This window comes from Lolium rigidum, chromosome 3 (genome assembly GCF_022539505.1).
Source record: "Lolium rigidum isolate FL_2022 chromosome 3, APGP_CSIRO_Lrig_0.1, whole genome shotgun sequence".
NCBI lineage: Eukaryota > Viridiplantae > Streptophyta > Magnoliopsida > Poales > Poaceae > Lolium > Lolium rigidum.
The window spans coordinates 405,008,834-405,030,499 of NC_061510.1; the positions used below are offsets into that span (position 1 = coordinate 405,008,834).

Here is a 21,666-nt window from a genome sequence, read left to right on the forward strand (position 1 = left end):
TTTTCGGTGTAATTTCCGTCAATTGTTGATCTTCAGAAATATGGTATCCTGACGGTGCTTTTTCCATCAGAATCCTGACTCCGGTGAATAATTCTCCAATAATCATGAAACATGCAAAATAGGTGAAATAACATAAGTATCATCTCTAAATACGAAATATATCAACGAATAACAGTAAATTATGATACAAAATAGTGATGAAAAATGGACGTATCAGTCGTAGTGGAGAAAAATCGACAGAGAGTTCAAGTCATTTTCAGATGACGCAAGGAACTTAAGATTTGGTCTAAGTACAGATGGCTTTAATCCTTTCGGTGAGCAGAGCTCCAGTCATACCACCTGGCCAGTGACTCTATGTATCTATAACCTTCCTCCTTGGTTGTGCATGAAGCGGAAGTTCATTATGATGCCAGTGCTCATCCAGGGCCCGAGGCAACCCGAGCAACGACATTGATGTGTACCTGAGGCCATTGGTTGAAGAACTTTTACAGTTGTGGCGTGACGAAGGTGTACCTATGTGGGATGAGCACGAACAAAAGGAATTTAACCTATGGGCGTTGTTGTTTGTAACCATCAATGATTGGCCTGCTCTTAGTAACATTTCAGGGCAGTCAAACAAGGGATACAATGCATGCACACACTATTTAGGTGAGACTGACACTATATATTTGGGAAACAAGAATGTGTACCTAGGGCATCGTCGATTTCTTCCAAAACAACATCACGTAAGAAAGAGAGGAAAGCATTTCGGAGGTGAGGCGGATAACCGAACGAAGCCTACCCGCCCTCATCGGGGAAGTTATATATGATATGGTCAAGGATTTAAAAGTGATCTTTGGAAAGGGTCCTGGCGGACAATCTGTTCCGCATGTTGACGGACATGTACCCATGTGGAAGAAGAAGTCGATATTTTGGGAGCTACCCTACTGGAAATTCTTAGAGGTTCACTCTGCAATCGACGTGATGCACGTGACGAAAAATCTTTGCGTGAACCTGCTAAACTTCTTGGGAGTGTATGGAAAGATAAAAGATACACCAGATGCACGGCAGAACCAGCAAATTATCCACGAAGGAAACAACCTGAATCCATAGAAGTATCAAGGTCCTGCCAGCTACGCTCTTAGCAAAGAAGAGAAGGAATTCTTTTTTGAAGTCCTGAGTAGAATCAAGGTCCCGTCTGGCTTCTCATCGAATATAAAGGTAATAATAAACATGTCTGAGAAAAAGTTTCAAAACCTAAAGTCTCATGACTGCCACGTGATTATGACACAATTACTTCCGGTTGCATTGAGGGGGCTTACGCTGGAAAATGTTTGAGTACCCATTGTGAAGCTATGTGCGTTCCTCAATGCAATTTCTTAGAAGGTGATCAATCCACTTACTCTACAAAATTTACGTGAAGGATGTGGTCCAATGTCTAGTCTGCTTCGAGTTGGTGTTCCCGCCATCCTTCTTCAATATTATGACACATCTCCTAGTTCACCCGGTCGAAGAGATTGGCGTTCTCGGTCCTGTATTTCTACACAACATGTTCCCCTTTGAGAGATTCATGGGAGTCTTAAAGAAGTACGTTCATAACCGTGCTAGGCCGAAGGAAGCATCTCCAAGGGCTATGGAACAGAGGAGGTCATTGAGTTTTGTGTTGACTTTATTCCTGACCTTAAGCCGATCGGTGTTCCTGAATCGCGCTATGAGGGGAGACTGCATGGAAAAGGCACGCTAGGAAAGAAAGCAATAACGTGTATGGACGGACATTCTTTCACTCAAGCACACTACACAGTTCTACATAATTCCATCTTGGTGGCCCCGTCCAAAGAGGAAAACAAGGATATCTTACGCTCTAAATACCCGGAGGAACGTGAAGATTGGATTGATGGAGAACACATGGAGACTTTCGGCGGTTGGTTGCAAACACGTCTCATGAATGCCACTGATGACGAGCAGCTATACTTGTTGGCCAAGCAACCTTCTTCGACTATATCGACTTTTCAAGGGTACGAAATTAATGGGAACACATTTTACACGTTCGCCCAAGATAAAAAGAGCACCAACCAAAACAGTGGTGTCCGCTTTGATGCAGCAGATGACAATGGGAAGAAGGTCACATATTATGGGTACATAGAGGAGATATGAGAACTTGAATATGGACCTAATTTCAAGGTCCCTTTGTTCCGGTGCAAATGGTTCAACCTGAAAGACGGGGTACAGCCGTACAGGTAGACCCGCAGTACGGAATGACTACAGTGAATCTCAAGAATCTAGGGTACGACACCGAACCATTCGTCCTAGCCAGTGAAGTGGCTCAGTTTTTTTATGTGAATGACATGTCTAGCAAACCCAAAAAAAGAAAATAAAGGCAAGAGGACACATCATACGATGAGCCAAAGCGGCACATAGTTCTTTCAGGAAAAAGAAACATCGTGGGAGTAGAGGACAAGACAGACATGTCAGAAGATTATAATAAGTTTGATGATATTTCACCCTTCAAGGTGAAAATTGACCCTAGCATCATCTTAAATAATGAAGATTGTCCATGGTTGCGTCGCAGTCAGAAGAAAGGGAAACGAGACGAAGAAAACTCGAAGACTAGCTAGATAGGGATCATAACTTGTGTATCTCAATATGAAAATCACTTTTGTGTAATGATGTTACTGTATGTAAGATATTAACAATGGAGATGGTTGGCTTGTTTTACTAGTTAAGTAGCTTTCACGGGCTTGCAGGGAAATTTTTCCGAGGCGGACTTCCGAATATGCCATATATAGGGCATTTGCACCAAGGGCATATTCGAGAAGTTCCGCCACGGGAGATTTCCCAACCCTTTCCCCAACATTTTTAGAGGAGATGGAGTCTTTCGCGAGCTTGCAGGGAAATTTTTCCGAGGCGGAACTTCCGAAGATGCCATAGGGCGTGTGCACCAAGGGCATCTTCGAGAAGTTCCGCCACGGGAGATTTTCCAACCCTTTCCTCCATCCATGGGGATGAAACTCTCCATCCATGTTGGCTTGTTGAGCTGCTTGCCATGTGATACGTCTCCAACGTATCGATAATTTCTTATGTTCCATGCTACTTTATTGATGATACCTACATGTTTTATGCACATTATATGTCATATTTATGCATTTTCTGGAACTAACCTATTAACAAGATGCCGAAGAGCCGATTCTGTCGTTTTCTGCTGTTTTTGGTTTCAGAAATCCTAGTAAGGAAATATTCTCGGAATTGGACGAAACTTTCGCCCAGGGTCCTATTTTTGCACGAAGCTTCCAGAAGACCGAAGAGATAACGAAGTGGGGCCACGAGGCAGCCAGGGGCTAGGGCGGCGCGGCCCAAGCCCTGGCCGCGCGGCCCTACCCCCTGGGCACCTCGTGTGGCCCCCCGCGTTGCCCTTCCGCATACTTAAAGTCTCCGTCGCGAAACCCCCAATGCCGAGAGCCACGATACGGAAAACCTTCCGGAGACGCCGCCGCCGCGAATCCCATCTCGGGGGATTCAGGAGATCGCCTCCGGCACCCTGCCGGAGAGGGGATTCATCTCCCGGAGGACTCTACACCGCCATGGTCGCCTCCGGAGTGATGAGTGAGTAGTTCACCCCTGGACCATGGGTCCATAGCGGTAGCTAGATGGTCGTCTTCTCCTTGTTGTGCTTCATTGTTGGATCTTGTGAGCTGCCTAACATGATCAAGATCATCTATATGTAATTCTATATGTTGTGTTTGTCGGGATCCGATGGATAGAGAGTACTATGATTATGGTGATTATCAATCTATTGTTTATGTGTTGTTTATGATCTTGCATGCTCTCCGTTATTAGTAGAGGCTCGGCCAAGTTTTTACTCTTAACTCCAAGAGGGAGTATTTATGCTCGATAGTGGGTTCATGCCTTCATTGACACCGGGACGAGTGACGGAAAGTTCTAAGGTTGTGATGTGCTTGTTGCCACTAGGGATAAAACATTGATTCTATGTCTAAGGATGTAGTTGTCGATTACATTACGCACCATACTTAATGCAATTGTCTCGTTGCTTAGCAACTTAATACCGAATGGGGTTCGGATGATAACCTCGAAGGTGGACTTTTTAGGCATAGATGCGGTTGGATGGCGGTCTATGTACTTTGTCGTAATGCCCGGATTAAATCTCACTATATTTATCATATCATGTATATGCATTGTTATGCCTTTCTCTATTTGTCAATTGCCCGACTGTAATTTGTTCACCCAACATGCTTTTATCTTATGGGAGAGACACCTCTAGTGAACTGTGGACCCCGGTCCTATTCTTTACATAGCATACAATTTACTTGCAATTGTGTTTATTGTTTTCTTTGCAAACATCTTCCACTCGATACGTTTAATCCTTTGTTACAGCAAGCCGGTGAGATTGACAACCTCATCTGTTTCGTTGGGGCAAAGTACTTTGGTTTTGTTGTGCAGGTTCCGCGTTGGCGCCGGAATCCCTGGTGTTGCGCCGCATCATATTTCGCGACCATCAACCTTCAACGTGCTTCTTGGCTCCTCCTGGTTCGATTAAACCTTGGTTTCTTTCTGAGGGAAAACTTGCCACTGTGCGCATCATACCTTCCTCTTGGGGTTCCCAACGGACATGTACATTTACGCGCATCAAGCCTGTTTTCTGGCGCCGTTGCCGGGGAACTGAAGAAAAGCTACACCACAAAGATCTCTAACTCCCACGTCAACTACACGCCAGCAACTGTTTTCTGGCGCCGTTGCCGGGGAGATCAAGACACGCTGCAAGGGGAGTCTCCACTTCTCAATCTCTTTACTTTGTTTTTGTCTTGCTTTATTTTATTTACTACTTTGTTTGCTGCACTAAATCAAAATACAAAAAAATTAGTTGCTAGTTTTACTTTATTTACTGTCTTGCTCTCCATATCAAAAACACAAAAAAATTAGTTACTCGTCTTTACTTTGTTTGCCTAGTTTACTTTTTGCTTATTGCATCATGTTTCCTTTTAATTTCACCACAAAAGACATACAGGTAGGACGTGGGTCCATAGTTGGGAGAAATAATATAGAAGAATTTTTCAATCATGTTAGTATTACTGAAGATTTTGAAGATAGACACTTGGTAGAACTTGCACCTACCTATGAAATTGCTGCTGCTGCTTTAGTTCGCATGTTGGAAACTAAATTTGTTAATCTCAATCCTATAATCCAACACATGTTTCTTACACTTGGTGATATGGAAGAAGGGGAAAAGAAAGATTTTGTTTTAGAAACTCTTCTTAGAGAATTTGGTGGTCTAGCAAGAGAGGCTAGAAAGGTTTTTGCTAAATTTAATATGCTAGGTTCTCATACTAGTTTTATTGGTCTCCTTGAAAAAATGGACATGGATAGAATAAGGTACACTAATAACATTAATGATGGTGGGGAAATCAAAGCACCAATACCATGTAAACTCCTAGCTATGAATGATGCACTAGAAAATAACTATGCTTGGCTTGTTCCTGAAAATTTGTTCGATGAGAGTAGCAAGCCTAAGACTAATGAAAAGGGAGACGCTAAAACTTATATATCAAACATACTATGCTTGGTTGAGAAAACTCCCAACACCCCTGGTAATGATGTTAATGCTTCATCTCTCGATGTTACTTGATTTGCACTTTCTGCGCCTAGCTGAAAGGCGTTAAAGAAAAGCGCTTATGGGAGACAACCCATGTTTTTACTACAGCAATTTTTTGTTTTGTTGAGTCTTGGAAGTTGTTTACTACTGTAGCAACCTCTCCTTATCATGTTTTTGTGCCAAGTAAAGTTTCTATGTCAAAGTTGATGTTATATTTGGGATCGCTGCGCAGAAACAGCATTGCTGTCTGTCACGAATCTGGGCACAGGCCTCTGTAGAAAATTCGAAAAAATCTGCCAATTTACGAGCGTGATCCTCAGATATGTACGCAACTTTCATTAGTTTTGAGTTTTTCCATTTGAGCAAGTCTGGTGCCAGCTTTAAATTCGTCTTTACGGACTGTTCTGTTTTTGACAGATTCTGCCTTTTATTTCGCATTGCCTCTTTTGCTATGTTGGATTTATTTCTTTGATCCATTAATGTCCAGTAGCTTTATGCAATGTCCAGAAGTGTAAAGAATGATTGTGCCACCTCTGAATATGTGAATTATTAATTGTGCACTAACCCTCTAATGAGTTTGCTTGAAGTTTGGTGTGAAGGAAGTTTTCAAGGGTCAAGAGAGGAGAATGATATACTATGATCAAGAGGAGTGAAAGCTCTAAGCTTGGGGATGCCCCCGTGGTTCACCCCTGCATATTTTAAGAAGACTCAAGCGTCTAAGCTTGGGGATGCCCAAGGCATCCCCTTCTTCATCGACAACATCATCGGGTTCCTCCCCGAAACTATATTTTTATTCAGTCACATCTTGTGTTCTTTACTTGGAGCGTCGGTTTGTTTTTGTTTTTGTTTTTGTTTGAATAAGATGGATCCTAGCATTCACTTTGTGGGAGAGAGACACGCTCCGCTGTTGCATATGGACACATATGTCCTTAGGCTTTACTCATAATGTTCAAGGCGAAGTTTCTTCTTCGTTAAATTGTTATATGGTTGGAATTGGAAAATGCTACATGTAGTAATTCTAAAATGTCTTGGATAATGTGATACTTGGCAATTGTTGTGCTCATGTTTAAGCTCTTGCATCATATGCTTTGCACCCATTAATGAAGAAATACATAGAGCTTGCTAAAATTTGATTTGCATATTTGGTCTCTCTAAGGTCTAGATAATATCTAGTATTGAGTTTTGAACAACAAGGAAGACGGTGTAGAGTCTTATAATGTTTACAATATGTCTTTTATGTGAGTTTTGCTGCATTTGTTCATCCTTGAGTTTGCTTCAAATAACCTTGCTAGCCTAAACCTTGTATCGAGAGGGAATACTTCTCATGCATCCAAAATCCTTGAGCCAACCACTATGCCATTTGTGTCCACCATACCTACCTACTACATGGTATTTCTCCGCCATTCCAAAGTAAATTTCTTGAGTGCTACCTTTAAAATTCCATCATTCACCTTTGCAATATATAGCTCATGGGACAAAATAGCCTTAAAAACTATCGTAGTATTGAATATGTACTTATGCACTTTATCTTTTATTAAGTTGCTTGTTGTGCGATAACCATGCTTCGGGGAACGCCATCAACTATTGTTGAATATCATGTGAGTTGCTATGCATGTCCGTCTTGTCCGAAGGATCTATCATTTTAGTGGTTGGAGCATGCAAAATTGTTAGAGAAGAACATTGGGCCGCTAACTAAAGCCATGAATCATGGTTGAAGTTTCAGTTTTGGACATATATCCTCAATCTCATATGAGAATAATAATCATTGCTACTTGCTTATGTATTTAAGAGGAGTCCACTATCTGTTGTCCATGTTGTCCCGGTATGGATGTCTAAGTTGAGAATAATCAAAAGCGAGAAATCCAAAATGCGAGCATTCTCCTTAGACCTTTGTACAGGCGGCATGGAGGTACCCCTTTGTGACACTTGGTTGAAACATGGCATGCAAAGATCCGGTAGTCCAAGCTAAGTAGGACGAGGTGCGGACACTATTAGTATACTATGCATGAGGCTTGCAACTTGTAAGATATAATTTTCATAACTCATATGCTTTATTACTACCGTTGACAAAATTGTTTCATGTTTTCAAAATAAAAGCTCTAGCACAAATACAGCAATCGATGTTTTCCTCTTTGAAGGACCTTTCTTTTACTTTTATTGTTGAGTCAGTTTACCTATCTCCCTCCACCTTAAGAAGCAAACACTTGTGTGAACTGTGCATTGATTCCTACATACTTGCATATTGCACTTGTTATATTACTTTATGTTGACAATATCCATGAGATATACATGTTATAAGTTGAAAGCAACCGCTGAAACTTAATCTTCCTTTGTGTTGCTTCAATACCTTTACTTTGATTTATTGCTTTATGAGTTAACTCTTATGCAAGACTTATTGATGCTTGTCTTGAAGTACTATTCATGAAAAGTCTTTGCTTTATGATTCACTTGTTTACTCATGTCATTACCTTTGTTTTGATCGCTGCATTCATTACATATGTTTACAAATAGTATGATCAAGATTATGATGGCATGTCACTTCGAAATTATCTTTGTTATCGTTTTACCCGCTCGGGACGAGCGAACTAAGCTTGGGGATGCTGATACGTCTCCAACGTATCGATAATTTCTTATGTTCCATGCTACTTTATTGATGATACCTACATGTTTTATGCACATTATATGTCATATTTATGCATTTTCCGGAACTAACCTATTAACAAGATGCCGAAGAGCCGATTCGTCGTTTCTGCTGTTTTTGGTTTCAGAAATCCTAGTAAGGAAATATTCTCGGAATTGGACGAAACTTTCGCCCAGGGTCCTATTTTTGCACGAAGCTTCCAGAAGACCGAAGAGATAACGAAGTGGGGCCACGAGGCAGCCAGGGGCTAGGGCGGCGCGGCCCAAGCCCTGGCCGCGCGGCCCTACCCCCTGGGCACCTCGTGTGGCCCCCCGCGTTGCCCTTCCGCCTACTTAAAGTCTCCGTCGCGAAACCCCTAGTACCGAGAGCCACGATACGGAAAACCTTCCAGAGACGCCGCCGCCGCGAATCCCATCTTGGGGGATTCAGGAGATCGCCTCCGGCACCCTGCCGGAGAGGGGATTCATCTCCCGGAGGACTCTACACCGCCATGGTCGCCTCCGGAGTGATGAGTGAGTAGTTCACCCCTGGACCATGGGTCCATAGCAGTAGCTAGATGGTCGTCTTCTCCTTGTTGTGCTTCATTGTTGGATCTTGTGAGCTGCCTAACATGATCAAGATCATCTATATGTAATTCTATATGTTGTGTTTGTCGGGATCCGATGGATAGAGAGTACTATGATTATGGTGATTATCAATCTATTGTTTATGTGTTGTTTATGATCTTGCATGATCTCCGTTATTAGTAGAGGCTCTGACCAAGTTTTTACTCTTAACTCCAAGAGGGAGTATTTATGCTCGATAGTGGGTTCATGCCTTCATTGACACTGTGACGATGATGAGAAAGTTCTAAGGTTGTGATGTGCTGTTGCCACTAGGGATAAAACATTGATTCTATGTCTAAGGATGTAGTTGTCGATTATATTACGCACCATACTTAATGCAATTGTCCGTTGCTTAGCAACTTAATACCGAATGGGGTTCGGATGATAACCTCGAAGGTGGACTTTTTAGGCATAGATGCAGTTGGATGGCGGTCTATGTACTTTGTCGTAATGCCCGGATTAAATCTCACTATATTTATCATATCATGTATATGCATTGTTATGCCTTTCTCTATTTGTCAATTGCCCGACTGTAATTTGTTCACCCAACATGCTTTTATCTTATGGGAGAGACACCTCTAGTGAACTGTGGACCCCGGTCCTATTCTTTACATAGCATACAATTTACTGCAATTGTGTTTACTGTTTTTCTTTGCAAACATCTTCCACTCGATACGTTTAATCCTTTGTTACAGCAAGCCGGTGAGATTGACAACCTCACTGTTTCGTTGGGGCAAAGTACTTTGGTTTTGTTGTGCAGGTTCCGCGTTGGCGCCGGAATCCCTGGTGTTGCGCCGCATCATATTTCGCGACCATCAACCTTCAACGTGCTTCTTGGCTCCTCCTGGTTCGATTAAACCTTGGTTTCTTTCTGAGGGAAAACTTGCCACTGTGCGCATCATACCTTCCTCTTGGGGTTCCCAACGGACGTGTACATTTACGCGCATCACCATGGCGTATCGATGCTCCTTTTATAGGCACGGCGCCGCTTCTACTTTGTCTTCTTCCTCCGACAGGGCGTCGTGCGCTACATGCTTTATCTCATCGAGCAGGGCGTCCTTATCCTGCCGACAGCTTTAGTACCAGTTGCACCCACCAGCCGGTACTAAAGGTTACCCACGCGTCCATGCGGAGAATGGTATGAAAGCTGAGTTTTGACGACTAGTGCTTGTAGTTTAAGGCTTTGCATCGATGGTGAACTTTCTTGGTGTTTCAGCCTTCATAGCAATGGCATGCGAGTGGGGGCGTCAACACAGGAGAAGTTCAATGTCCTACCTTTTAAATTGAAAAATTCAAGGTCTAGCCTTAAATGATTGTGCCTAGCAACGACTTTGTTGAAGGCATTATTTTGAAAGCGAGGACTTTGCTTTAGGGTGAAAACCTAAGATTCGAGCGATGACACCGGTTATGCACTGTTTCTTTCTTAAAGACGTCGCTTTTAAAAAACTTGCATTTCAGGTATTGTCATTGTGGTGTTGGTGTTGCTGTTACGTAAGAACTAGAACATTATAGGAGGATTTTTCGTTTTTCCTATCTTGTTCGTGTATATTCGTACTACCACTATAGTATTACGTTGTTGCAGGGGCTAAATGTAATAAGTGTCTTTGCGATATTAATATATTTTATTTATCGAAAACAAAATTTAATCAAACTATCCATGTGTACTAGGGTCACAGTAAAGGGCAAACATGGATATACGTACGAGCTTTCTATGGATATACTTGGGGTCCGACATATATACTTGTGTCCGCAGTGCTTAACACGATCTCTTTTAACGGTGGTAAATACAAACTCCAGAGCTCTGTCTAGTATCTTCTACATCGATATGAATGGTGGTAATAGTACGGATCATGATCTACATTATGCATCTGGTCGAGGATGAGGGTGAGCGCCAGGACGAACGCCTGGTCGATGCCCGGGTTCACTCTCACGGTGTACGTGTGCTCTCCCACCAGCGCGCCCCACACGGTGCTCTTATTGCCGATCTGTGCAACGGCGGCGCCGCCGGAGTCCGAGACGGTCATCGCGTCGCGGTGGTAGCTTCCGTGGACGACGAAGTCGGGCGCCCGCTCTCCGGATGAGCTGCCGTCGAGGAACACGTGGACCGTGGTCGTGCTGACCGTGAGGAACGGCGTCTTGTTCACGGCGACGAAGAGAAGGTCCGCCTGGCCCGTGCCGCGGGCCCGGAACGCCTCCCACCGCCGGCCCATCCGGAGCATCGACGGGGACTCCTCGACGGTGAGCACGGCACGGCGCGTGGTGGCTTCGAGGAAGATGAGGGAGCGCAGGCGCTGGTAGCCGTAGTGGGCGATCTCCACCTGCATCGTGGCAGAGCCGCCGCCGGCCGTGACGTCGAACCCGCGCCCTCTTGCGGTGTAGTGCGATCTGGTCACCGTGAACGTCGTCGGGTGCCGCGCGTAGAACCGCGCGTCCACCGCCGCCGACTTGTCCCACGGCCACGGCATCTCCGCTGATCGACTCGCTGATCGTAGTACAGACAAACAGAGGCTCCAGCGTAAACGCAAGGATTGCGATGGTAATTAGGTACGTACAGCACCGGATTAGCTAAGTATTCTCAATGATTGTTTCCTTGTTGTACAAGAAGGTTCTGTCCCGGAAGAATCCAGGTGTTTGACTACAATGCGGCCCAAAACAATTTCGATGCACAATGGGACTACAATAGCGAAATCAGATTGAATCTTCCTCCGATTCCTAATAAGTGTTGTGATTTTAGTTCAATGAGTACTAAAAATATGTAATCCATCCGATCCAAAATAAGTGTCATCCAACACTTATTTTGGATCGGAGTGATCGGAGTACTAATTTGAAATGTCCAATGCTAGGTGTCACCTAAGCTGCCACCCCCTCAAGATCGTCCGATTATATTTGACATAATCAAGATCCTTGGACGTCACACTCTTCCAACGCAAACTCATGCATGCAACATTTCTATAATGTGATTACAATATGGTTGCCGCATGTACTTTTAAGAATTCCTAAAATATCAAGACACTTGTACGAAATAGCTTATAGGCATAAAAAGGTAGCAAGAAACCTTAAAAATGGCATATCATTGGTATTTAACTAGAATACCAATGGCGTGCAGAATTATTTGGCTGTCGGCGGTGTGGTATAAAAGTGTTAGGGCGCCTAAATTGTGGGGCCCACATGCCTGACCAACCAACACTCCCTGAGTGAGATGTATAACTAGACTTTGATGCTTTATATATGTGTACTGAATGCAATTTCACAATGCAACCAACCATATCCATGTGGTAGCTTTAATTCTGTGTGCTAAATGCAAGTTCACAAATTCAATCAATCATATCCATGTGTTAGCTTTCTGTGTACTAAATGCAAGTCACAAATGCAACCAAACATATCTACTCCCTCCGTCCCGTTTTAATCAACGCGGGAGGAGAAAAAAGGTTCACTAATCTCATTTTACTTTCCAGTCCTTAACAAAAACAGTAATCTTCGTCCAGTCTGTGATAGTCTGCCTCCGTCTAGCACTGGATCGATCGAGCCAGCACCTCCGCCACCCGCCTCCGCCCGCTCCTGCTGGGCACGCCACGCACCAGCTCTCCTGCTCGACGGAGCACTCACGCTCTGCCACCCACCTCCGCCCGTTCCTCGAGACCTGCTCCTCTGCACCCTCTTCCTCGCCACCCTCCTGGTAGTGGTCGCCAGCTGCCGGAACCGATCTCGCATCCATATTAGGCTTCCCCACCACCCGATCTCGCCCGCCGCCGCCGCCTAGGCCTCCCACTCCCCCCCACCCCGATGGACTCCCTCCCGCGGAAGCGCAAGGGCGCGCGCTCCCTCGTCGGCTCCCTCCACGACGCCTCCGCCGACCGCAAACGCACCTGCCGCCACCGCAACCCCCGCCCCAACACCAAGAAACCCCCCTCCGCCTCCTCCTCCGCCGCCTCCCCCGCCCGCCGCGGCGTGGTCATGACGGCGCCACCCGCCAGCGGCCGCCCCCACGCCGCCCCCGACAGCCCAGGCCGCGGCCTGAAGCGCAAGGTGGGCTGCATCGACTCGGCGACGCGCATCGGGCGCAAGAAGCGCCTCGAGGCCGAGTACGAGCTGGGCGCGCAGATCGGGCGCGGCAAGTTCGGCGCCGTGCGGATCTGCCGCGCGCGGGCGGGCGGCGAGGCCTTCGCGTGCAAGGCGCTGCCCCGGAGCGGCGGCGAGACGGGGGCGCACCGCGAGGTCGAGATCATGCAGCACCTCTCCGGCCACCCGGGCGTCGTCACGCTCCGGGCCGTCTTCGTGGGGCTGGTTTCCAGTTGACTTGGTAACCAACGGTGTATGCTCAAAAAACAAGAAAAGGTGGGGGGTTTTCGCAAAAAAGACAGACAAGTTAATTAAAACGGGACGGAGGGAGTATGTGATAGCTGATCATGGTCTCATAGTGCATGTGGATGAGTTTTCTCTTCAAAGTTTTAATCAGCAATAGTTAATATTATACAGTTGGCAAATCAACATCAAGTGATACCATTGATTGTGAGTTCCATTCTGAAATTGTAAGTCCAAACTAAGCATATATTGCATATTATCTTGTGATATTTTTAGTTAAGAGAGAATCACACTAATATAAGATTTTATCTTGTATTGCGTGCATGCATCGAGAAGTTTCTTGTCGCCCCACACGCTTACAAAAAAATTCTTAAAATGGAAAAAACAATCTTGTAAGAAAATCGCTATTAGGGAACTAATTGACGGGAGCTCGCTAATCAGCCACACCCATCAGAGGGATATATGTGAGACGTATAACTAGACTTTGATGCTCTGTGTACTAAATACATGTTGATAATTACAAATAACCATATCCATGTGATAGCTGATCAGGGCCCCACAGTGCATGGGGATGACTTTTCTCTTCGAAGTTTAAATGCTACAAGAATTAATATTTATATAGTTGAAAAAGCAACATCGAGTAATACCATTGAATGTGACTTTCAGTCTCAAATTAGAAGTCCAAAATTGATAATTGCATTGTGCTGATTTCAAAGATTTTCCTGGTTCTATTTTTTTAATAAACTTAGTACTCCACCTGTTTCAAAATAAGTGTAGCAGATTTATCTAGATTTTCATGTATTTACACACTTAAACATGTCTAGCAACATGTGAATCTTGACAAATTTACTACACTTGTTTTGGAGTGGAGGTAGTAAATTATATTGTTCTAACAAACCAGGCTATTTCTAATTATGGTAAATTAAAAACATCCAGTGATTCTCATTGTATTTCAAAGCCCATTTTAAGTGAAAAACTAAAAATTCAACGATGCTAAGCCCTAGAAATTTCAAGATACTAAATCCAGGAAATTGTTTCTCCTATAAGAAAACTGAGAGTTGCATGCCACAAATTCCCAAAACTTCTTTTAAAAAGTATTTAGTGAGTTTAAGGTTTTCATGATTTTCAAAATTATAAAATCAAGTGAAAATTGAAAATTATATTATACTCCTAGTTATAATAAATCTGAGAAATTATGTCTCTCTTAGGGAGCTATCGGTTGGGTTTTCCAAAAGGTTCTTTTGCCATATGTCCAACTGATCTTTCTTAATAGAAAATAGGAATTCTTGTCTGTCTCGATTGATTATGGCCTGCATCTCTAGAGAATGTTCTTATTTTCGTGGATCTTGCTTGTATCAAAATTTGTATAGGTGATATTGCACAATTGGACAGGTTCTAAACATGATATCGAGGATATAGTTTCTTCAAGGGGGGATAGATCAAGAGTTAATAATTTTAGGAACCGTTTGAAAAGACATTAGGTAAATTTCATGTCTGAATTGACTATTCCGTAGATTTTTAGACAACGGCCAATGGCGTAGCCATGCCATGTGAAGAAAGACGGTTTTCCGACAGCTAATTCGAATTTTCATGATTGGCAAATCGCTTGAAATGGATCAGCTGACCTGGGGCACAGCTCGTCTGCAGTAGAGTTTTTACTGTATCTGTACAGTAATGAAGTCAATTTACCGTCCGATTGCATCCAACGGTTAGTCCCATATTTCCAGCGGTTTGCGCATCTTCTTCCGTCGTGCGTATGAGGCTGCAGTATCTCCACTCCTCCATACTTCAGCTCCTATATCGTTAGTCCATGGACTCTAATGCCATGAGAAAAGGAGTTTCGGGCAACGGCAATGACGTACTCTGCCAAGCCCTCTGCCCTGAGACTCGATTTGATGTGAAGCTGCTCTCCGTCGAACAAGTCAACAATCATTGTCAGACGGAAGGCTTGGTTCGTAGGGATGGCGTTCATGGCGATGGGCACAAGCACGCAGGCTCGACGGCAGTGGCCGACCACAAGTACGCAGTCACGCACTCTCGACAGCGAGACCACTAGCACGCGCATTCACGCACGCTCGGCGGCGGCCGGCCACAAGTAGGCACGCCCGCGGCACCGCCGTCGTCAAGCGGGCAACAGCCGGTTCGTGCCCCACCGCACCGTCGCCGACCTCCCGGCCGGCATCGCGTGCATACGACAGGCAGGGGGCACGGCGTCCACCATGTTCTCGAATCACAGCGCCGCCACCGTTCAGATTCGCCTGGCCGTCTGGAGTCGCCTCTGACGGCTCGCATCGTCTACGAGCCTAGGAGGTACCGTAGGAACGGCTGTGGGCACTTGCAGCAGGAGGTACAGGAGCCCCTTGCCCCGGCGAGCGGGAGGCTGAGGTACTACCGGTGCCCAGACATCGGCGAGGTCCAGGGGCACTGACCGGGAGCCGCGTCGGTCGGACAGGTCAGAGATGGCCGGCGGGTTGGGTGATGAGCGTACATTGTAGGAACTAGGATAGAAGAAGACATCTCTGCCTTTGGATGCAATTCAACGGTAGATTGACAACACTACTCTACTGGCACAGTATCTACAGTACTGCAGACGAGCCGTGCCCAGCTGACCTGGTGTCATAGAAACTAAATCAAACTCTGCGGGAACTTTGCGATGGATTCAAATGACAAACATCTCAAAACTTTTTTTTTTGAGGAAACCACGCATTACCATTAATATAAGATTTGGGAATTACAGCAGACGTGGCACAACTCTGGAAGAGTCCAGACCACAACACACACAGGAATTTGCACAAAGGACCCTAGAAATAAGAAAATTACAACTAACGCCCTCGGAATCCCTGAGCACCACCACACGGCTTCCGTCCCCAACCTCCGTCGTCGCCGCCGGAGAGAAGGAAGATGGACAATACAAGATCCCAGCACAGAGGAGATACCATCGGAGACCTGCTCCTTTGTGGACCTCAATAGAAGCGTGCTGCGAACAGCACCGCCTATACCTTTGGGGCTTGTCGGCCGGAAGAAACTCCCCGTCACTCCTCCGCGCATGGCCTCGCTGCCTCCCGTCGACGTCGTCGAGGAAGAACACCGTCGCCACATCCTTCACACCGCGCATCCCGCTCCTGTGAAGCGGCCCGCTCGGACGAAGCCGACGCACGCCGCCGGCCATCTCCAAAACACTTCTCCCCGATTCCCGAGCGGTGCCGGAGCCAAACCGCCGCGGGAGCAGCAGATCGGTGAGAACAAAATCCCAACGCGGCGATGCCACAGCCGCTTCGACACCGCCGCCGAGGCACAACGCCCGCACGTCAGGATTTCGGATCCCAACGGCGGAGACTTTATTCGCCGCCACCGGAAGACCGGCGGCACGCACACCTATCCCACACCTATTTACATGTCGGAGACGAAGATCCTGGGTCCCCCCACCCTCCCGCCGCCGAGGCGACCGCCGGAGGGCAGAGAGACCCAAGATCTTGCCGGCGAAATTTGGGGGGAAGAAGAGTCGCCTCCGGATTCGCTTCTCTCTACTGTAGAGAAGGAAAGGGGAACAAGTTCATATATTTGATACTCGAGAACATCTCAAAACTTTACATGTGACGTTGTTTGACGAAAACGAAATTATTGAAGAAAACAAGTTCAGCAAATGTAACTGGCGGCAGCTATTCCTTAGTTCAGAGTTACGGCGCTAGTGGTACATTTCGTCCAAAATCACGGCGAGCGAGATGATGAACGCCTGGTCGACGCCTGGGTTGACCCTCGCCGTGTACGTGTGCCGCCCCAGCAGCGCGCCGCCCGCCGTGTCCTGCCGGGTGATCTGCGCGATGGCGTACCCGTCGTCGCCGCGGCCTTTTGCGGAGACGGTGCAGGCCCCGTCGTAGTAGCTGCCGCTGATGACGAAGTCTGGGACCCGCTCGCCGGAGCCGTTGCTCGCGAGGAAGACCCGCACCTTGGTCCTCGCCAGATTCAGCGGCGACAGCTTGACGGCCACGAACAGAAGGTTCCTCCGGCTCGTGCTGTCGCCCCTGTACGCCTGCCACCTCGACGTCGCCATGTACGAGTCGTCCTGCAGCGTCAGCACGGGGCGCCGCGACGCCGTGTCCAGGAGCAGGGACCGCGCCTGCAGGAAGCTGAACACCGCCGCCTCCACCTGCATCACCGCCACACCGCGCGCGTCGTTCACCGTGAAGTCGTGACCCGTCGCGCTGATCGTCTTGGTCACCGCGAACGCCGTCGCCCCCGCCGCGCAGTACCGCGCGTCCACCACCGGCTCCGGCACCGCCGTCTCTTCCGGCTCGCTGCTCATGGCCACGCGCGCGTCGCGGATGATAGCTTTCTTTGGGTTACTCTGCTGTGTGAATATGCTTGGACACTACGGATGGAGAAGGATTGCAAAGCGAGCATCACTTGTGCAGAGTATATATATGTTAGCGAAGAAGGTAAGCGACGATCAGGTCTCCGGCCGCGTTTTACTCTGACACTGACGCCCCAACGACCCGCTGTCGCCGCCAACTTTGAAGCGCAGAAGAAGTTGACTCAGTCTGTCGATCTAACCTGTTCTGGGTTTGGGAACACTGATTTTGACACTTAACAAAACCTCGCCATGCCGGGCAACTGGAAGTCGCTGCAATCTAATCTGCTCCTGTGATTCTCCTGGTATTTGCACCAGGCAGGGGCGAAGCTAGGGGAGAAAGGAAGTGTCAACTTCATTACTTGGCACCAGGTGGACCCTCAACTCTGCTGGTTTTGCAGAAGAAGCGGCAAAGACGTTCTACAGAGGTGGTGATACACGTATACTGTACAAAGAATCTGTGTAGTAATAATAGTGGAAAGGCAGGCGGTGATACACGAAACATTTATTAGAAAGTGCTCCATCCGTTCGAAATAATTATTTTAGAATTTTCATAACTCATACTATATGAAGTTTGACCAAGTTTATAGAAATATGCCAACATCTACTACACTTGTTTATTTTTATTAGATTCATCATGCAATATATTTTCATCATATGTAAATTTGACTTGTAGATATTGCCACATTTTCCTCTAAGTTTGGTCAAACTTAGAAATCTATACCTAATAATAAAGGAGCTAAGGTTTCTTCCAGAATTTTCGTCCAATATTTTTTTGGACCGTTTTGCCCTCCCACCAAATCGCATAATACGGCAAGGTGCCATCGTAACGGTTCGCTTATTTTCTTCTCCCCACCCTGGCCGACCGAACGGCCGCGGAAGGGCGCGTCCCCAAACTACGCCTGCCCTGAGTCCATCGCCGCCTAGCAGCCAAGCCGTGCGAAGCCGTGGTAGTTCGCACCGAGCCTGGCCTCCCGCAACAGCTTTGTGGCACGGGATCCGGTCAACCGAGCCTGGCCTGCTGCTACAACTCTCTGGCACGGGAGCCGGTCGAGCCGTTGACGGGCGGCGGAGCGGGCCGGCGGCTCGGCCGGAGACGGAGCTACGAGTGGCGGTTGTCATTATCTTCCGGTCAACAAACTCCCACGAGCCAATTCCTATGTGAATTGCCTCTTCTATGATTTGTTCCCGTGGATAATCCCATTTCATTTTCTTTTGTGCTAGATCCAGATTAGTTTTGGTTCTGTGCTAGATCCAGATTAGTTTTCGTTCTTGAGCTGAACAGATTCATGACTGCCCCGCGCCCTGCGTCTCCGATCTTCGGCCGGACTGGGTCTTCGATCTTTTAGCAACACCGGTCAATTCAAAACGGTGGTCAGTCCTTGGTCTGTAGCTTCGAGTGCTAGGAGCATATTGCTTTGATTTTACTTTCTGCATTTATGTGCACGTTCTTGATTTGATACCCAACTTAAAATTTGCAATCCTTGGTCGCCTGGGGAGGCACTACAGTAGAGCACCGTTGGGATTGTGAGAGGAAATAGGATTTGTCGATGGTTTTGGGCCGGGAAAAATGATGCTAGACACATGAGATGGGTTGATCAATTGACCACATAGTGGTCTAACGGTGGGCCCCACATTTTAAATCAGTTTTATTTGCTGAATTTTTTTAGCTGGGTGTGGACAAATGGAGACCGAGCTACAAGTAGCATTTTATTTTCTTAAAAAGTCAGAAATCATATTTGTAAGTTCTGATGAAATCTAAAAACATACAAAATCTCAATCTCAAATTCATTGTATTTTAGGCTACACAAAAATGACAAATGTGTGAATCCGAGTATATATAGCGAATAGTACACATTTCAAAATTATAAAACTTGTCAGTTTTTGTGTAGCCTAGAATATAAAGAATTTCACATTAAAATATTGCATGATTGTAGCATACATCATTGGCTACATCTAGAAAAACAATTAGATTTTTTTGGAACTTTGAAAATATAACTTCGGATTTTTTAAAATAAAGATTTACATGTAGCTTGGCCTCCATTTGTAGTTTTTGAATTTCAGGCATGTTTTTTCCCATACACAACGGACCATAATATTTCTGAAAGAAGTGCGGGTCTTTACCGTCATGCCACGTAATTTAAATTTATTAATCTGTCTTATTGCATTGAGGTCATTGGCCCAAATTTTTGTTGATCGCAATCCACATTTCACATTGGCGTCCAAAGATCTATACCGCTCGTCAAACCTTCCTCAAACTGAGAACCGATGATCCGACCACTCAGATACCATTGAGAATTTTGTATGTTTTCGTGGCGTAGATTTTCTTTCGTCCCGTTGCAACGCACGGGCCATTTTCCTAGTTTTAATTTAAAGAAAAACTAGAACTTCAATTATTTTGGAACATGGTGGAGTGATAAATACTTATTTTCATTTAATAAAAAAATTATTCTAAAATAGACAGCCATTATGTTATGAATAAGTTGACATTGTACTTTCATAACCATAAAAACGGTTTTGGAGGACATGAGTTTTGTCAATAGGTATGAGTATACAAAATAGTTTAAGGAACTTATGATTTCTTTGTCTTATACTAAAAAAATAGCAAAACCAAGAAGTGAGCCCAGATCACTTGGTTAGCATAGCAGATGAGTACAATCCAACCGCCTAGACTCCCTATGGACGCAGACTTGGGTTCCTATTAAAAAAAACGTTGTAGGGCTTCCATTGCTGCATTCCTTTTTAGAAGAATAGCAAAACTGTTTCTCTAGTAAACATCAGATTTGTATAAATAAAAAGGGATGATAATATCCTAATTGTATGGTATCAATGTTTATCAAGAGATAACCAACTCTTATTCAACTAAGCTATAGCCACTAATAAAAGGTTGTTAATAGTGAAATATTTGGGCACATATTATATTATACATGATTAATTTTCCAAAAAAAATATATGTGATTAATGTGAACCTTAAAAGTGTGTGATCGAGTAGATCTAGTAATATGCAGACATAATTCCTAACACTTTTGTTATCCACCCGATGTAGAAGCCCAACTTCGGCATCATCGCTTTTAAAATATTCGGAAATGCATCCGTTAAGTTGATATGGGGCGGAGTGGAAATCCGAGCCCTTGCATGACATAGGGATGTCCATTCGTAGGGTCCACATATTTTACTACTCATTTTAGAAGATTTCCTTCTCCAAATGTACTGCTATTTAAAAAACTAGCACAACTTTCACGTAACAAATGCAAATGAGTTTTTGACTCCATATTCAACTTCCTCGCGAAGAGCTCTTCGAAATGAGTAATTTTCAATGTTTTAAAATTTATTTTGTGAATTGGATCTATAAAGTTCTCTATTATCTAGGTATGTAGTCCAGGCACTATGCGATATGTCGTGTTGGTTTTATAAAGTCCTTCAGAGTTTATTTAAATAGTACATCCAATATTGTCAAGAGTAGTGCTATTTTTACACACGTGACATATGTAGATTCCTTTTTACGTGGGACCATTGACCCGAATCTCGAGGAAACCTGAATAGAAGCAGTGGATGTGATATCAACTCCGCCCCATATCAACCGCACCAACTGCGTGTCCTAAAATATTTCACTCAATTCTACCATATGCCTTTCTCCCTATCAAGTTTTACACCACAAATTCCTTGTTTCATTTCTTCCATTCGATTGTATGAACACATTCATATGTTATACAATATGTGATTATCCTTCCTAGAAAAAAAAAGTACTTTGTTCTTCACTAATGATCTTAGGGAGGATCCCTTTCAGCCGGTTCACTAGTGACTTACTCATAATTTTATCAATAACATTGCATTAACTTGTGGGAATGTACTCTATAACCTTGTTTGTATCATCATTCTTGGGGATTAGAAGGTTGCTGTGTCATTCTAATTCTTCAGTATCTTTGCAGTAAGAGCCTACAAAACTTCAACGATTAAATCTTGTTCTACCATTGGTCTAAATGGTGAGCTACTATTCCTTTATCATAAAAATAATCTGTTTTACTAACGGCCTTGGATGGATAAACAATTGTTAGGAAGTTCAGTTGCAATGTAGAAGCATTTTCACTTGTTGCAATGTAGAAGCATTTTCACTTCTCAGTGCACCTTAAATCTGATATGATCATCTCGGGAATTTCTTTTAACATCCCCCACTATAGTAAACTTA

The 21,666-nt window shown here is 45.0% G+C and overlaps 1 protein-coding gene across 1 annotated transcript; it reads right to left on the minus strand.

Moving 5' to 3' along the window:
- Positions 1-16,715: 16,715 nt before the first annotated feature.
- Positions 16,716-17,435, minus strand: LOC124697799 (protein LURP-one-related 15-like). Its single transcript, XM_047230339.1, has one exon. It carries the CDS (start codon positions 17,433-17,435, stop codon positions 16,818-16,820), a length of 618 nt encoding a protein of 205 aa, XP_047086295.1. The 3' UTR covers positions 16,716-16,817.
- Between the last annotated feature and the right edge of the window lie 4,231 nt (positions 17,436-21,666).